The 16,640-nt window shown below is 45.0% G+C and overlaps 1 protein-coding gene across 1 annotated transcript; it reads left to right on the forward strand.

Annotated features, from left to right (window-relative positions):
• Nucleotides 1–332: 332 nt before the first annotated feature.
• Nucleotides 333–11,743, forward strand: STPG1 (sperm-tail PG-rich repeat containing 1; the record flags this gene model as incomplete). The annotated part of the gene is made up of 6 exons (XM_009579831.1): nucleotides 333–436; nucleotides 4,980–5,081; nucleotides 5,849–6,022; nucleotides 9,122–9,233; nucleotides 9,948–10,113; nucleotides 11,553–11,743. Coding segments are annotated over 6 exons (849 nt in total), but the record flags the coding sequence as incomplete, so codon positions are not given.
• Nucleotides 11,744–16,640: the final 4,897 nt, after the last annotated feature.

Genomic DNA, 16,640 nt, shown 5'->3' on the forward strand with positions numbered 1-16,640 from the left:
TTAGAGAGGGTCAGCCCGGAGAAGTGAGTTGTTAAGATGCCTGACTCAGTAAATGAGGACAATCTGCAAAAGTGATTTAACAGCACTGAGTCACCCTTAAAGCCCATTCATCAACAGTAGTGCTTCGAAGTGCTTTTTTTCCCTTTGCTTCTTAAATAAAATGGGGAAATTAAATGCAGAAATGACTGCTGATTTCTTGACTTGAATACTGCATTAATGTTAGATTTGCCTTTAACTTACCCGTCCTATTTAAAATGAAAGCTGGTGTTGTAGTTACATGTTTCCTGTATCTCCATATTCAGAATTTTGTTATCATTGGCTGTTCCTTTTAGGTTTCAAGATTTCCTCCAGTCCTTATAAACAGCATAGGAAAGTAATCTCAAACTCAGAAAAAAAGGGATTTAATTCTCAATCAAAGAGATTTCAGTATAACCAAGTGAGTAACAAAAATGTTTGAAGTTTATGTCTTTGATTTGAATTTTTTGCAACTCATAATGATCCTGTTTTGTAACAAGAATAGCAACTAAGTTTAGATCAAGGTTGTTAAATTAACTTTGTAATCACAACTGATAACAGTATGAGAAAAGTGGTAATGTGATATTATTGGTTTAAACCTTGAAATTACTCCACATATAGCACTCTTGTCTGTACCATCTCCCCATCTCTCACCCACACAGCTTTGGCCCTGGTCCCATTTCCAATCTTCTTGAGCTCCCCAGGACACATACATGTATGTTGTGTTTCTTCTGGAATTCAGGAGCAAATTCAAAGAAATCAGTGGAGTTAATGGTTAGTTAATGTGTAGTGATAGCACAAGATGACCCCTCCTATCTTGTGCTATTCTTCACTCTGAGCCTTCCCTGATTTGTAGGAGTTACATTGGTACATCTGTCATCTGGCCAGCAGAGGGAAGCAGAAAGATATTTTAAAACCATACTGTTTTCCCAGCCTGCACTATGCAGGCTTCCTTTTCAAGTCCAGCCAATGCTCACAGGAGCCAAGGGCCTCCTGGGCTTTCTGGATCCAGCTTTCAAGCTACTTCCTCTGCTGGTGGAAAGAGGATGCCCGTGGCCCCTGCTGACAGTCTCCTGCTGTCTGGTGGCTACGTGGTAATCCCAGAACTCTGAAAATTAAGTATATTAAGAATTTCTGAAACTTTGTGTACCGGGTATGTAAAGTAGGTAAATCAAGGAAGTATTTGGCATCTTCCCTCTTTCTTCTGCCTTTGGCATCTTTTCTTTCTTCTCCTTCTTTGATCTCTTCATCCTTGCTTGTCTCTCCCATCTCAGTGATATCAGGAGTGTATTATCTCAGGATTGAATAACAGCAATCAAGGACGTAAAGGACAGAAGATGAGGGAAAATGATCAAGGTAGAGAAGTTGCTTAAATACCTTCTGTAGGCGCCATCAGTCTGTCTGGTCAGCTTCCAGGAGTTCCAGATGACCTGATGCTAAGTTCTGACTAAAAGAGAAGAGGCAGAGTCTTAAGGTAGCTTCACAAAGCACTCCCTTCCCTTTGAGAATTTCCTGCTTGAAGGGCAGAGCAGGCAGGAAGCCAAACCACAAGCTACACAAGGGCTTGGCTGATTCTTTCTTAAGCTTTATCCCTAGAGAAAAGTTACTGCACCATGTAGGGGAGGGGAAGCATTAACACTAGACCGTTTGGGGGCTGCTGACTTAGTTTCCTCCATCAAAAGCACTTGACTGTGTCCTCTTCAGCCCAAGCCGTTTTGGAGCACATTCCTTTAGCAGGGTAGTCAGGAATAAATGCCAGTACATGAAGTTTACCCACTTATAATTTAGGCAATGTAAAGAGCCTACTTGCTTTTTACTACCTGACCTAGAATACCTAACAGGTGCGTTGACCCACTTTTGTAACCCTGCCAGGTTACCACTGTCTTCACACATCCCTGCAGGTCCCGGAACACTGGAGTTTGCAGGGTATTTCTGACGGACTTACCTCACAGCTCAGTGCCCCCTTACATTACCAGAATATGATTCAAAGCATTCAAAGGGCACAGAGGTGTGCAGTCACTTTAGCAGGAGGTAAATTTCCAAGGGTGTGTAGATGTCTAATCTCCAATTACTTTCAACAACACTGAGGTGATGATGGGCATGCCAAACCCGGAGCTGGATGGATTGGATGGGAGAAGGGCTCTGTAGCTGTTTCCCTGACACGTGCTATCCTGGAAGGCACTAATCGAGAACGTGCTGCCGGTGTAGTAACTCCCCTCTACGGGGCAGGGCTGAGCATGGGACTCCATCCAAGCCTCAGCAGGCTGGTCAGCAGGAGCAGCCAAGCCTGGGCAACACCAGGGAATGGAGCTTGCAGATGCAGTTTTTTATCAGCTGCTTTGGAAACCTGCTGCAATTTTAATAGCCAGTTCTAGCAAATTGGACCAATCTTGCTTTCCTCAGCACAACCCTCTTGTCCACGGAGCACAGGGTGGAGAACCTCAAGCATGTGGCAGAGCTTCCACGTGGCAGGGCCACGTGGAGATGCAAGTCGAAGACCAGAGCAGTGCAGTGTCTGTTCTGCTTCTAGTTCTGGGGGTTGATAAAAAATAGCTAGCTCAGGATCCCTGCCTGCTCCATATGTGGACAAGCCCTCAGACCACATCTTCAGAAATCTCCTGTGAGTTTGGCATCCTAGGAGCATCACACAGGGGCTGAACTGAAACACAGTGTACATCAGAGCAGCTCTGCTGAAATTCCCAGAGTTGCATCACATACCTCAGCTTTTGGTTTGTCCTGAAGTATTTTCCTACAAAGAAAAATAGGTGGAAAAGATTATTTGTGACCATCTGCTTTAGAACTCAGGTGGCATTTTTATGAGGAAAGCCAAATCTGCAAGGATTACATCTGCAAATAACAGGAACTGGAGACCTGGGATCTGATTCCTTGCAACACTCTTCCCGTTTTAATGGAAGTGGCACATATTTGGGTTTTATTATTTTTAGCACTGTAGTAGCACTATTACGCTTGTCCATGCATGTAGCAAGAAACAGCTCAGCTGCAGTGGAAAAACAGACTGGTGAAGTGATTTGCCCATGATCTCACTATAAATCAACAGCATTTTCTCCAGTAGACAACACCGCCTGCCCACTCCCATCTATTCTTCCCTTTAGTCTACTCTTTTGCAAGACCAAGCAAAGCAAGAGCCTCCATTCTTCTCCCTGCCATTTCTGGTTGTTTCTTAAGGGGGAGCAAGTCATTCCAGGGCTGCTGTTGCTGTACGGCCATCAGCACAGGTCCTGTCTGGATGGTGGTTTTTAATCAACTATATACTTGTCCTATGCAGGCTTCCATTTCCCCACTTTTAACCTTGCATCTTTCCTGCTCCTTCTTGATCCTGCAAAGACTTCTACACAATCAAATCCCTTCATTCAATCTCGTGTCTTTGCATGAGTGGAATAATACCCAAACTACTTTCTTTTCTACTCTCACTCCACATTGCCTTGTTCTTCACTCCCATGCATCTTATTCTCTTTCAAACTGTTCTATTTTTGGGGGAGCATCTGATCATTGTCAGAATCCAACTCTGAAGTCATCAGAACAGAAACTAAGTCACTTCCAGTATATTTTCCATTGGTAAGTGGCAGACAAGACAATAAATGAAGTTCACATAATGGTAGAATGCTCTCAAAGATCAGAAACTTCAGCTCTTTCCATCCTACATACTGGAATCATTTCACATTTATGTTAGTACAAAGTTATTTCTTTCACCTTGTATGGTCCCAGATGTCCCAAATCCCACTTTTTTTGGGGGAGGGGGATTGGCAGAAGTAGGGCATGCTACCAAGGACATTCAGCACTTCATGGGACCAAGCCTGAAAAGCTGGTGGTATCATGTACGACACAGGCAGGTTTTGATTTATTTGGCTCTATAAATAGAATCCCGCCCAGTCCTCTTTTTGAAAAGCCCAGAAAGAGAACAGAGTCAGGAAAGGTGTGGTGACTGCAAATAATGCATTCTGCCCACATGCTGAATTAATGAGGTCCAACTCAGATGTTACAGGTGAGATTTTAGATTTGCTGGGGCTCCCAGTCTATACAAATTGCCATGTAGACAGTAGAGAAATTTGATCTTCCTCATACTCAGAAATATTCAGTTTTCCATGCAACAGGAGACTTGCATTAAAAGAGTATAATTTTGAAACAATGAAGACGTCTACCTCAATGCACAATTACAATTAAAGCGTAAAATTTGGGGGTGCAAGTGATGGCTTGGAAAATGATACAGGAAATACAATAATACCGTCATTTATGCTGCTGGTACACCTTCAGCTGGAATGTTATGTTTAGTTCTGGCCACCCTAACTCTAAAAAAGGCTACAGCAGAAATAGAGTCAATTTAGAAATAAGAGATATGATCATTAGAGTCCCAGTAAAGACTGAAAATATTGAAGATGTTTAATTTAGAGAGAAGGGAAATAAGATGGCTTGAAATGCATGTGAGATAATTAAGAAAAATGAAATAGTGAGCTTCTCCCATATCATATAAAACAGAAGAATATCAGCATAAACTTAAAACCCCATAAATTTCAACTTGAAAGAAGGAAGTAATTGTACAAACAGTGTTCATTTTCCATTTGTAAACTGGGATGATATTTACCATGAAAGCTGTTTGGAGCAACAGATATACAAATTAAAAAAAAAAAATTAATAGTTGTTCATTTGTGGAACTCACAGCTGTAAGGGTCAGTAAAGCGAGGTTTAAAAGTTGTTTAGATACATATGGACACATGTGGACTGTATGGACCATTGTTCTGTTGCAGCATCACTGTTCTCAGAGTTATTCCTAAAATAATTGGTATGTTTTGGTTTATGCTCAGAAAGATGAAGAGCAGGGATGTACTGGGGAAAGGAGCTGTCCTGTTAGCATCGGTGTGAGCCTGCGCCTGTATGTCATTGTGTTTGCCCTGGGAGAGAGGTAACTAATATAGCTTCGTCAACATGTGTGATATTTGTCTTGCTAGAATGAAAACCCAGGCCCAGGATTCTATAGTGTAACTCATCTGTCTGCAGAGATCAACAGCACCTCATTGTCAAAGAAAGGAACTGGATACTTCCCTTCACTGGTAAGAGGAAGCATTTTATTTCAGACTGATTTCCAAAGCCGCTAAAGTCACCTAGTGCCTTTGTATTGACTTCAGTGGACTATGGATCTAGTCTTTAACTGACTCTGTTGACTATGTCTGCAATACCTATTTACTATTGTATTTGGGATGTTTCTAAAATCCAGCCAAGAAGGAAAATAATTTCTCATTGTCAGACAGTTATAATTAAGGTGGAAGTCCAACAGCTATTCTAAGCTGCTTTTTCATATGCTCTTATCTTTTAAATTTCTACTGGGGCTGAAATTTCCTTTCTCATTCTCACCCAGAGGTGGCCCTTTTTAATTTTGCATGAACCCTTTCAAGCAAAATTGGCAGACCTGTTGTTAAGTTACCAAAGTGTAAAGAAGGATACACACACACACATTTTGTGGACTCATTTAGAATATTGTACTAAGCTGTCTGAAATTCATAGCTAAAGTGGATAATTTCAGGATCTGTTCTCTCTAACACAAGACTTAAAGGTTGTCTTTAAGGTTTCTTTTGCAAGCTGACGAGCATCTCCACCCCAAAAAGAAGAAATCAATGAAACTTAGTACCTGAAAAAGTCACTCTTGCCCCCATTTCATCTCATAGAACTTGCAGCCATCAATTCTGTATAGCAAAGTTTCTGCTGTTTTTAAAACGCAAAAGGTGGTTAGAATTACATTTGGTAAATTCCAGGCCTCAGTTGCTTCCCAGTTTCTTTCCAACTCAACTACTGACAGTTTCCTTGCTCCCTCTGTTTCCAGGTTCCACGCACTGCATGTGAGAAAATCTCCAACTATCCAGCTGCAAATGCCTACAAGATCTTACCATGTTTTCAGTCCAAGCAAGACTTTAGCAAGGGAAACTCTAGCATGTTTCAACAACCCATTGCTAGGAAGATTGAGAAAATCCCCACTCCAGCACCCAATCAATACTATGTAAGGAGATTTGGAAGGGAGGACAAGGCGGGGGCACAACTAATCTCTAATGTTTGTGAAGTGACGTTTGATGTTCCAGAAAACACTAGAACTAGCTGTAACCTACCTAGTTTGGGTACAGGTCTCAGGGTGGCTGCAACAGCCCAGAGCTTTGCGCCAGGTACTTACCCTGTGCCTTACGATTTTGAGGTCTGTGCCACTGTGGGCAGTTTGGCACCAGTATCTAAATGAACGAGCACAAAGCAAGGTCAGATATTTCCACATGACATGTTGTCTCACCTCTGACGGTGCTGCAGATGTATCCCTAAGCTGTTGTGAACCTTGAACACACATCGGCCAGTAACTCTTCAATACAAAGGGAGGAAGAACACATCCCTGGCCCTGGGACAGCAGCAAACCCTGTCCTTGCCACATCACTGGCTTTGATACTGAAAGACCCCATAGCATCCCATGAGTTTTCATCCTAGATATCCGACCTGCATTGGTTGGTTATAGGGAACTTCTGCCAAGAACCTCAAGGCAGGTGAATGTTACATCTTTAACAGGTACTGGGTTTTGAGGTTCAACCTCAGAGCTGGGAGTCAGGTCTGCGTACGTACAACTGATGTAATTGACTGTGCCCTTCCACTTGCTGTGGAACTGTGCCAGTTTATATCAGCTGAGGACCTAGCCTTCAGGTTCAGTTCCTGAACCTCCTGCTGATTCACCCTTGTGTAAGTCACTTAACTGTTCTGTGCCTGATGCTCCCCACCCATGCCACGGTGACCAGGCTTCACTGGGGTGTTGTCAGCTTTACTCCACAGGAATTCAGAGTGTGTTCTGAGATATGGAAGATGTTAACAAAACACAAGTGTTATTAACAATTATCAGATAGTTTATAATAATATACACACTGCTAATGGACTTTCCTGTCCCTTCAATGGTGTCTTGCTATAGCTGTGATTACTTTTGGATTGTTTTGTTGTTCTTTAGAGAGAGTTTTTGTCTTTTTCTGCACAGCATGTCTGCATTGCAGCCGTTTCCTAGGAGCTGTCCCCTTTTAAACTGCACTTTAATGCAAGATACATCCACTGTGTGGTGAGGCAGAGCGCATTGACTCTTTATAATATTTGATGACTTCGCATAGCTGTTTAAGACAGAATGAAGATGACACAATTTAATAAGTTTAATAAGTTGCCACTCATCAGCTGAGACATCTTAACTGGCTGCATGCATGTTCTTGAAGCAATTCATGCTTTTATAAAGTAATTTGATACAGTTTAAACATCAGCAAAGGTGTTTTAAACAAACATGTGTTACCTCACAATTTGGGTGTGCAAAGAGCACACGTACAGAGTTACCAAGACTCAGCTGACATGGGGTAATCATGTTCGCTCACACAACCTATACGCTAAGACTGTGAACTTTCTTATAATGACTCACTCCAACCGAGTATCTGCCCCAGCATGTTCTAAGTTGATTAAACTAGTTTGCAGGCCATAATTATTTTCTATATCATACTATAATGGATTCGCATCATATTATTTTTAACATTGTAAGAATTTGCTTCTGGGAACGGCCTTCTTGAATTAATCACTGACTCATGATTTACTATAGGAGATAATATCTCACCTACAAGAAGCAGAACAGGAAACTATCTATTTAAAAGATGGCAGTGTCTGATAATTTATGACTATAGACAAAGAGACATCTGAGAAGAAAAAGAAGGCCAGATCCTGCAGTCTTTACATGGTCACTGCTCTCACTCAGGCAAAAAGGAACTTTTGTCTAGTAACTAGAGGATCTGCTTTTGAGGCAGTGACAGCTGAAACTTGACGAATATTGGAGGAAAAAAAAAGAGTGAGAAACAAGAAAACAGTGTCCCAAGCTGTCCTCAAAGCTCTGGGACCAAACCCTATATTAAAATAAAGCCAGTTAAACATCATGACTATTGTAGGCATTTCACTAGCTGAATATAGGAAACACAAGAGAAAAACAGGGAAAAAGCATCAGTCTTTTCGTGTTTGAATCTTTTATGCAGGTTTCTTGCTACGTCCTCACTCTTGTGCATGAACTCTTCCACTTATATCAGTGAATTAGCCTTGACTGTTAAATGTTTTCTTTAACTATAACCTGGTTAGAAAAAGTCAATTTCAGCAGCCAACAATAAAAAGCTTTAAATCCTGGAGCATGTTCCAGGAGGTTAGGCTTCATCTTGGGCATCTGAAGAATCTTTCCCTTTGTCCCATGTCATCATGATCTATTCTGTGACTCTGGGTAACTCATATAACCTTTGGCACCATAGTTTTTTTGACTCTGGAAGGAGAGCAATTCTCACTTTGAGTGTGAGGCTCCGTAGGAGCTGGGGATGAAATGTGTTTCTACGTATATTTTGTAGAAGAGCTGCAGTGTGCACCGGGGCAGTGACTGCAGCAGGTAGCTGAGCTCTCCAAAAGAGCAGCGTGACCTGCTCCCCCAGGGACTTTTGGCACCTTTGTCCAAGTTAATTAGCTCAGCGACCGCTAGCAGCATAACAACTGTGCTGCACACTGAGTTTGGTGCAAGCTGCAGGAGGGCACAAACACTCCAGCAGTTATCTGCAGGCTTGAACGAAGTGAAATACAGACTCTTCAAGTCATCCTTAGCTCAAAGCCATCAGGCCACCCTGCAGTCCTGGCAGCGACAGCCACAGAGACATCTCCTTTTCTCTGTAGTGCTTTCCAGCGGCTGCCACGCAGATGCCCCTTTGGTGTCTTGGCAGCCCCACCTCAAATTCTGTGCTCAGTTGGTGACTTGAAGAAAACCGGACACTTAGAGCTGATGTCGGAGGAGTCTGGAGACAGCAGTTAAACACACAAAGCCACATTTTCTGCAAGAGTTTCAACTCCTCGGCGTCTGTGTAAATGCAAACTTTACATGCTGAGCAGTCACAAAGAGACCGGCCTACAATTGGTAAGCACTCCCAGATTTTGGCCCTAATACTGCCTACAGCTGTATCATTAGAATCACTCACAATGGAGACAACTGGATTTTAAATGTGGGTTTTCCTTTGTTAGTAATTACCCACAGGTAAAGTCAATTCAAAGGCATTCACAAGCCCTTTTTCTTTTTCTGAAACAGACCTCTATGGATTTCTGCAAGCAAAGCAACAATGTTTCTGGCCAGACAGTGTTTGTGTTCAAAACCACAAGAGGATTAAATTTGGAAAAATTTGGAAAATGGCCTTCTCCATGTACGTGAGCCTTGAGCTGGGAGGAAGGATGTTGCTTGTGTTTTTGGTTCTGATTCTCCAGGGTGCAGAGCACCATTGCACACAAATTCGGGTCACCCAGAGCTTCTTAAGGCATATTAGATTTAAGCAGGTGTCAGGACACTAGTGAGTCTCCCTTCCAAGAGCTGCGGGTAGGTCCCTTTGAACCTCTGCTGAGACAACCATCCGGAAACCATTCTGACAGTTTTGAGTAGCCGTAAGGAATCACTAGAACACCCCACAGCTCAGTGTAGATGCCAGAGGCTTCAGGAGAAGCCACATTAGTGCATAATGTACCAAGCTCCACAGTACTCTAGCTGCAAGAGAAGTCTACTCCTGGCCCACTGCCAGGTGAGGTTTGAGACCTGGAGTGTGAGGGCATGTAGCTTTGTAGCTTATCTTACAAGTTATACCACGTGTGAGTTCTCCTCCTGTTTGTTTGATTCTTTAAAATTGCTAATATCTCCATTTTTTCCTATGCTCAGGACAAAGTTTAGAGTTGCCCTATCAGTGTCCCTCGAAATAAGCTCTGCCCAGGACAGCACGTTTTAAATCCAGAAGTGATTTCCCCACACAGTCCTGTTATACCGGTTCTTTTTCCTTCTGTTACATTCACTGACTGATGCACTCTCTTTCCTCAGTGCCACTGTTGCGGCCTTGTTTGGTATTTACATCCCTTTCCTGTTTGTTTTGTAGGTCACTACATCATCAACGATTCCCTCATCAAGGTGTCTCCCAAGGGTATAACATCTTGCTTCAAGTCAAAGATCTCCCGCCTAGCAAGGATGGAGAGATTTACTCCAGAGTCTGCAACCTATCAGCCACATAAACCTACCAAGGAAGCAAAGAAAACTCCTTTCAGGTAAGTGCAGCCTCGAAGACATGCCACTTTCATGGGACATACGAAAATATGTCAGACAGCAGAGTGATCCCACAGTGTCCCACTATATTGCCTGGTCCAATGTGGCCAGTTATTGCCACAGGTTTACAGGAACTGGCTCTGAGGTGGAAGTGTTACAGTGCACTACCTTGAAGGGGAGTGTGGGTTGATAACACCCTGGAGCAGTGTATCAGAGGTTCCTTTATCAGATGATCTCTCAGACATTTACAAACAGTAATTAAATACTGCACCACCCTTATGATGTAGGGGTAATTTCTTATCCCCATTGTACAGAGCAAGAAGCCAGAGCACACATGACCTGGAAAAAGATCCTTCACATCCCAGGCAGAGGCTTTAAGCACGAGGCTGTGTTTCTTTTGCATTGCCAGTGCCTAATCTCACCCCCAGAGGAGCTTGCAATCTGGGAACCACTGGGCAGGAATGGTGAGGGATGCTCATGGCTGGGCAGCAGCTCAAGGAACTTGATGGGTAAAACATGGGCATTTCCTCAGCCCTTGCTAAGGCTGGGAATTAGAGATGGAAAGAGGCTTGTAAAGCTTTCAAGTACTTCCTTCGAGCTAGAACTGCCATTCCCACGTATTCCATCCTACCGTTTGTTTCAAAGAGATTAAAAGGCATGAAAGGAAACTCCCTTCTCCCAGGCCCTCCTCCCCCTGTGGTATCCTTGTGAGAAGACAAATAAATCTGCCCATCAGCAAATTGTTCAAGTAAATTTATTGTCACCATGCAGTGACGTTGCCTGGCCTAAGATTAAGATCAACAATAAATTCCTGACCATGGAAAAGAATGAGAACATGAGAAAGCCCACGGCTCTCCTTACCCAACAGGAGTATCTTTACTACATCTCTCAGCAGTTGTATCTTATAACAGGGGTTTTGTAAAAAGAGTGGGAAGCTGTAGGCTGGGAGGGAAGCAATGCCAAGTGGCATTTGATAACGACAAAGGACTAGAGGAAAAGGCAAATTAAATATGAGACGAGAAGATCGCCAGTCTGTATTATCAGAAAACACAAAAACACTCCACGCCCAACTGCTGGGGTTAGAGCCTGCTCCCTCTCCCGTTTCAGTCAGTGGGAGAGAATGGGAGGAACTCCCAGTTGGAGTCATTTGGCATCGCTGTCTTGGTTTCAGCGCTATCTTGCTCTGGAGTAGCTGAGCAGCCAGATCTCTACAGAGGCTGGACCACTGGCAAGTCTTTGTATTTTACAATAAACAAAGCGGGCTCTCTATGGCATTGCAATTGGACCCTTTTTTCCCCAGATCATTTCCCAAAGATTTTGGCTTAGGAGGCTAAAGCATCCACCTCCCCAGGGCACTTAACAGAAACCACAGCTTTTATTTCCAGACATAAAACCCCATCAGTGTGGGACAAGTTCCTTAAATTTCTTTTTCTCCTGACAGACAGAAATTCTGCTTGACTCTTTCTGCTCCAGCCATCCCACCATGTAAAGACCCTCCTTTGCCTGGACCTGGGCAGTACGACCTTGTAGATTACAAAGGGTGTCCGAAGCAGGACTGCTCAAGTGCTGTGTTTGTCTCAAACACAGGGCGATGGACAGGGAGCGGATCACAGGAAGGGTTCCCTGGATCAGGTAAAAATAAGCATTGTTCTGAAATACTTCTCACTACTAGAGACAGCAAAACACAAATGTGACTAACAGCACTATTGCCCACTCAACAGGAAAAAAATGAAGCACAGAAATCAGGAAAGCCCACCTGCAAAGGCATGTGGACACCTGAAGACACACACCATTTCTAAAAGGCACTTAACTCAGTAGCATGGGGCATGTAGGACCTTTTGTGAACAGGGGACAGTAGGTTTATGATGAGCACCAAGTGTCTAAATTCTTACAAGATCAGAGCATAGTGTCTCCTGACACCTTTACGTGGTCTAATATCATTGCAACTCTGGGCTGAATGGTCTCCAAAGGGTCACACAGCAGCAATGTGGCAGAAGCAGCACTAGAGTCCTGACTACCAGCTCTTTATCCAGCTTGTTCATCCATATTTTACAATATTATTTTTAAAGGCAAGATTGAAAAAAGCATGTTTGCAACGTAAAGGCCATTAAAGTATCACTGACTTCAGTGCATTTGACAAACGGGTTCTGTGAGTTCTGGTGCATGTGTAAAACTATCACATAATTCTGGCTGTTGGTACAACAGACATTTCACCTGCAATATTTTTGTATTTGATTGGAAGAGAGGAGCATTTGAAAAAATGCCTTCTTCCAGTGGAGAGAGCCTCCGTGCCCCAGCTGGAGAGCAGCGTCCAGAGCACCTCAGCACAGTCTCCTTGGTTTTATACCCCTCTGGCTGTCCTGTCCTCCGTAGGCTTCACCGGAGCTTTCCTGATGTAAAGCTGAGTAAAGTGGGAGAAGAAACACATCCTGCAGCTTGTAATCAGGAAATGCCTGGTGAAGCGGAAGGAGGGACCCACCCTCAGTGAGGAATGGGTTAACACACTCACGCTGACTTACAGTGACATGCCACCAGTCTCTCCAGCCAGGACCAGTGGGCAGCTGCCCGACCCCTGCAGGCAGTGGTCACAGCTCCAGTTGTTCCTCAACGGCAAAGGGACAGCTCACACAAGGAACAGTGCCGAATTTTGACCCTGATGTTAGCACTGATAAGAGAGAGGAAGATGCAGGGACAAATCCTGCTGCAGCCTCCTTGTGTTGCGCAGTTCTTGACGGCATGGACACAGAGCTCGTCACGGGGTGGAGGTAGAGCTCAGCTCAGCCTGGGCGGATCGTGTCCCTCAGTGCCCGTTGGCTAATTGTTGCCAGGTGCAAGTAACATTATTTTTTCTGTTAGTCAGACTCATATTTCTTGCCCTGTTTATTTCTTCTAAGATTCTTAGGCCCTTCTGGGAGGTTACTGAAAGGCTGGAAAAGCAGACAATAGCAATACTGCTATTATTTCTAGTGTTTGAACTTACCCGGCTGCAGATTTTGTACCAGCCACAGACGGCAAGAGAACACGCTGGTGCCATTCGTCTCTCCAGAGCCCTTGTGGCAGGACAAATGGGGTAATGGGCTTTTCTGGAGCCATGTCCAGATCGTATCCCAGACTTGCAACGTACTGCGTCAACATGCCAACTCCCCGAGAGCTGTTCTGCTGACTAAGCTAGGACAAGATCCCCAGCCAACGTAAATCAGTCCGTTTCAGTTAAAGGAACAGAGCTAGGCCAGTTGATTCATGCTGAAGATCTGGCCCACAATTGTTAAGGATGGTTAGCAAATTAATTAAAGAGGAAGCGAATGGGCTAGAAATACCTTCTGCAGATGGTAGAGAAATGCCCTGTTTCATTTTCCTCAGTCTTTTCTGCCAATTTGTTTAGAAACCCATGCAATACCGTGTCAGTGCATGAAAAGGACAAGGGGACATCATCACCACAGACGTAGCCATCCAGGTACTCTTTGCTCTGTTGCTAGGAAAAAAACAAATCTCCTTTCCACTCTAGCCTGAAAAGAGGGGAAGAAAATTCCACTGGAAAACTCCCAGTCATGAGATTAGAGGTGACTCGAGCCCTTTGCCCACAAGAACGCACAATATGTGCAGAACTATTCTGTACTATACCACAATGAGCAGAACTACAGGGAGGCAAAATACTTCACAATTAAATCAGTCAGTGGCTGATGCAAAGCAGCAGCTTTATTGAAGGCTGGTAATTCAGCAGTTGTTGATGCCTGGGCTGTTTGGAGCCAGGGTCTCAGTGTTTCCAGGAACTCTGGGTAGTCCCTTGCACAGGAATCACAGTCAAATGTACAATCAAGACAACCCTCGATGTACTACAGCTAGCCCGAAATCTGTGCACACCAAATGTTAGCACTAAACTCTAATTCTATGGCCAAGGACACTTTCCAGCTGAAGATACTGGGACATTCACACAGGCTGAGGGTTTTCATACCCATCTCACTGATCAGAAATTTAGTTATACAAATCCAAGGAACTACCTGAGGAAATAGGTGAGAAAGCAGCGTGGAGGGGGACCCTCACTGACTTCATTAAAGCTTTCCACACTGCGAAACAGATGCAGACAGAGTTTCGTTTTCCTCTCTCTTTGATCCTCTCCGATACTCAACCCAGTACCAGGGCATCTCCAAACACAACGTGTGGGTGTCCTAACAAAACACAGGATGCTGTTTTTCCCTTTATAGCGATGGAGAACCACACCACACACCGAGATCCTCAGCTGCTTGGTCGATGATGCAAGGAATGAATAAGCATGAATAAAGACACAGAAACTGGGTGTTATTTGTAGAAGTGAAGAGCAGAGCCCTCCACCCAGCATGGGGATACCAGAGCTCTTGCACAACTCAGCTCACATGCTATGTTTCTCTTTTTTATGCATCTCTGTCATTGCAGGCACTTATTCACCCAGAGCACTCGGGAAGTATTCCCTCATCTGCAGCCACGGTAGGAAGTGGCTCCCAGCACTGTGAGCAGCAGAACCCGGACACCAGAGCAGGGTTCCTCAAGTGGGACTTCTGTCAAACTCTGCAAAGCACACACCAACTCACAGTGAGCAGTCCTGTCCTCGGCCTGCCACAGTTGGCTGGCTGATAGCTCAGCAGCTAATTAGTGGTACTCGGTACTGTATATTGGAAGGTGATCATTAGCTAAAGTTGATTGAAAGCTTCCAGTTTTGTAGATGTTGAATAATTACTACAATTAATGGGAGTTGCAAAAAATCTCCTCTTGGTGCTTTCACCTGATAAATCAAAGAGTAAACAGGTGCTGGAGACTGAGCATGCCCATAGGAGATGTTACCCTGGCGGGGAGTCCTGTCTTACCAGGGTAGAAATATGTGAGAAGGGCAGCGCGGGCAAATCCTGCACCTCTGCCGCTTGCTCGCTCAGAGGATGGACATCGGGTTTGCCACACAGCGCCAGCCCTCAGCGCCGCTGAAGGACAATGCCGGTGCAGAACGTGTGTCAAAGCTCCACGGTGTGGGGGTGCGTGTGCCCAGACACCCTCCGCCGCCCACTCGGTACCTTTTACAAGGCAGTTGACTTGAGTGTTTCTGACTCGAGTCAGCACAAACCAGCTGCCGACTGTCCAGAGCAGATTCCGATCCAGAGGAAGCCGCTCTCATTTGTCAGCGCGAGCCCTTTGCAAAACACAAGTGGGTTCATACTTTCACACGACCTTTGTTCACTCAGAGGTGAATCGCCTTCATCACTCGTATCTTAATCTTCAAAAGGAACTGGTGGGCTCCGGGCAAAGAGTCAAGAATGCTTTCACATATTTGGGAGCTCGGCTTTACGCAACCTCTACAGCAACTCGCCTTTGCTGGAAGGGATGAACGATACTGAGCCAGTCAGCAAAACACCCACCCTCAGCAGGGCTAGCAGGGGGCGGTGACTGCGTCTGCTCTTACGCTGGTGTGAATCAACCGGCATTTCCCTGCATGCAGCGGAGTTACCGCGATTTAAAACCTGACAAAGTCAGGATTACCCAGCACCCGCACAGAAGTAGTACCTGGTCCTCTGCCTCCATCCCATGAACAGAAAGCCGGAGGGAAGTCATTTGCGCGGTGCAGACACGCATAGCAGGGCAGTTCTCACCCTGCAAAACTTAGGACAGGTTCATAGCCAGTGTGAAATGGATGACTGTAAAACCCAGCAAAATTCATCATTGTTCTGCTGGGAACCTGCAGTTACGATGCGAGATGATTTTTGCTGTCATACATTAGGAGTAATGCTACTAGAATCAATGGAGTTAGACTAGTGTAACTGAGAATCAGACAGGTAGCACTGTGTTTACACTGGTAGGAAGTTAGCCGCAAAATCAGACTTTTAGAGCAACTAATTGAGGGGTGAGTGGTCACCAAAAGGCCATAATATTGTGTGCACAAAAAAACCCACAGTTGCCTGCAGCCCTCCCAAATCTGTACTGCACGGCGAGCAAGCTGCCTCCGCTAGCAGGGGTTTCCCCAAGAGCCCCAGCCCCCGCCAGGGCAATGGCAGCTCATGGGGGAGAGCAGTAGCACCTAGAGCGAGCCACCGGGGTACTCCCAGTTCTGTCCGTCTGCTCTTTGTACTGATTCCTTGTGTCCAGGCCTTTCCGACGGCACGGAGGACACAGTGCTTACCCTGAACCACCTACCCCCTTGTCTCTAAGGGGGTTGGGTGCTCCCTCTCCCACAGGCAGCAGGAAACCTCTGTTCTTACCTTAGCAGCTAGCGCTTGTCCACGTGGTCAGGCAGGATCGGTTCACCCCCCCCAGGACCAGCCCTGGGGAGGCAGCGCTGGCAGGGTGCCCTGCGCGTGGAGTCCTGCTGCAGAGCTCTCCCTGAGAAGAGCAAAGCCCCGGTGCTTGCCTGACGCGTCAGGGCGATGAGGGGATCTGTAGGTTTCACAGCCATCGACACCAAGTGTTGGGGGATTCTTGGTGTGCCTGTTTTTAACTGGAGCTGAAATTCTGCTGTAGCAAGACTGTAGGCACGGCCTTGCAGAACTAACACTGAATCAGAGAAATCCTG

The sequence above is a fragment of the Fulmarus glacialis genome, unplaced genomic scaffold (assembly GCF_000690835.1).
Source record: "Fulmarus glacialis isolate BGI_N327 unplaced genomic scaffold, ASM69083v1 scaffold24266, whole genome shotgun sequence".
NCBI lineage: Eukaryota > Metazoa > Chordata > Aves > Procellariiformes > Procellariidae > Fulmarus > Fulmarus glacialis.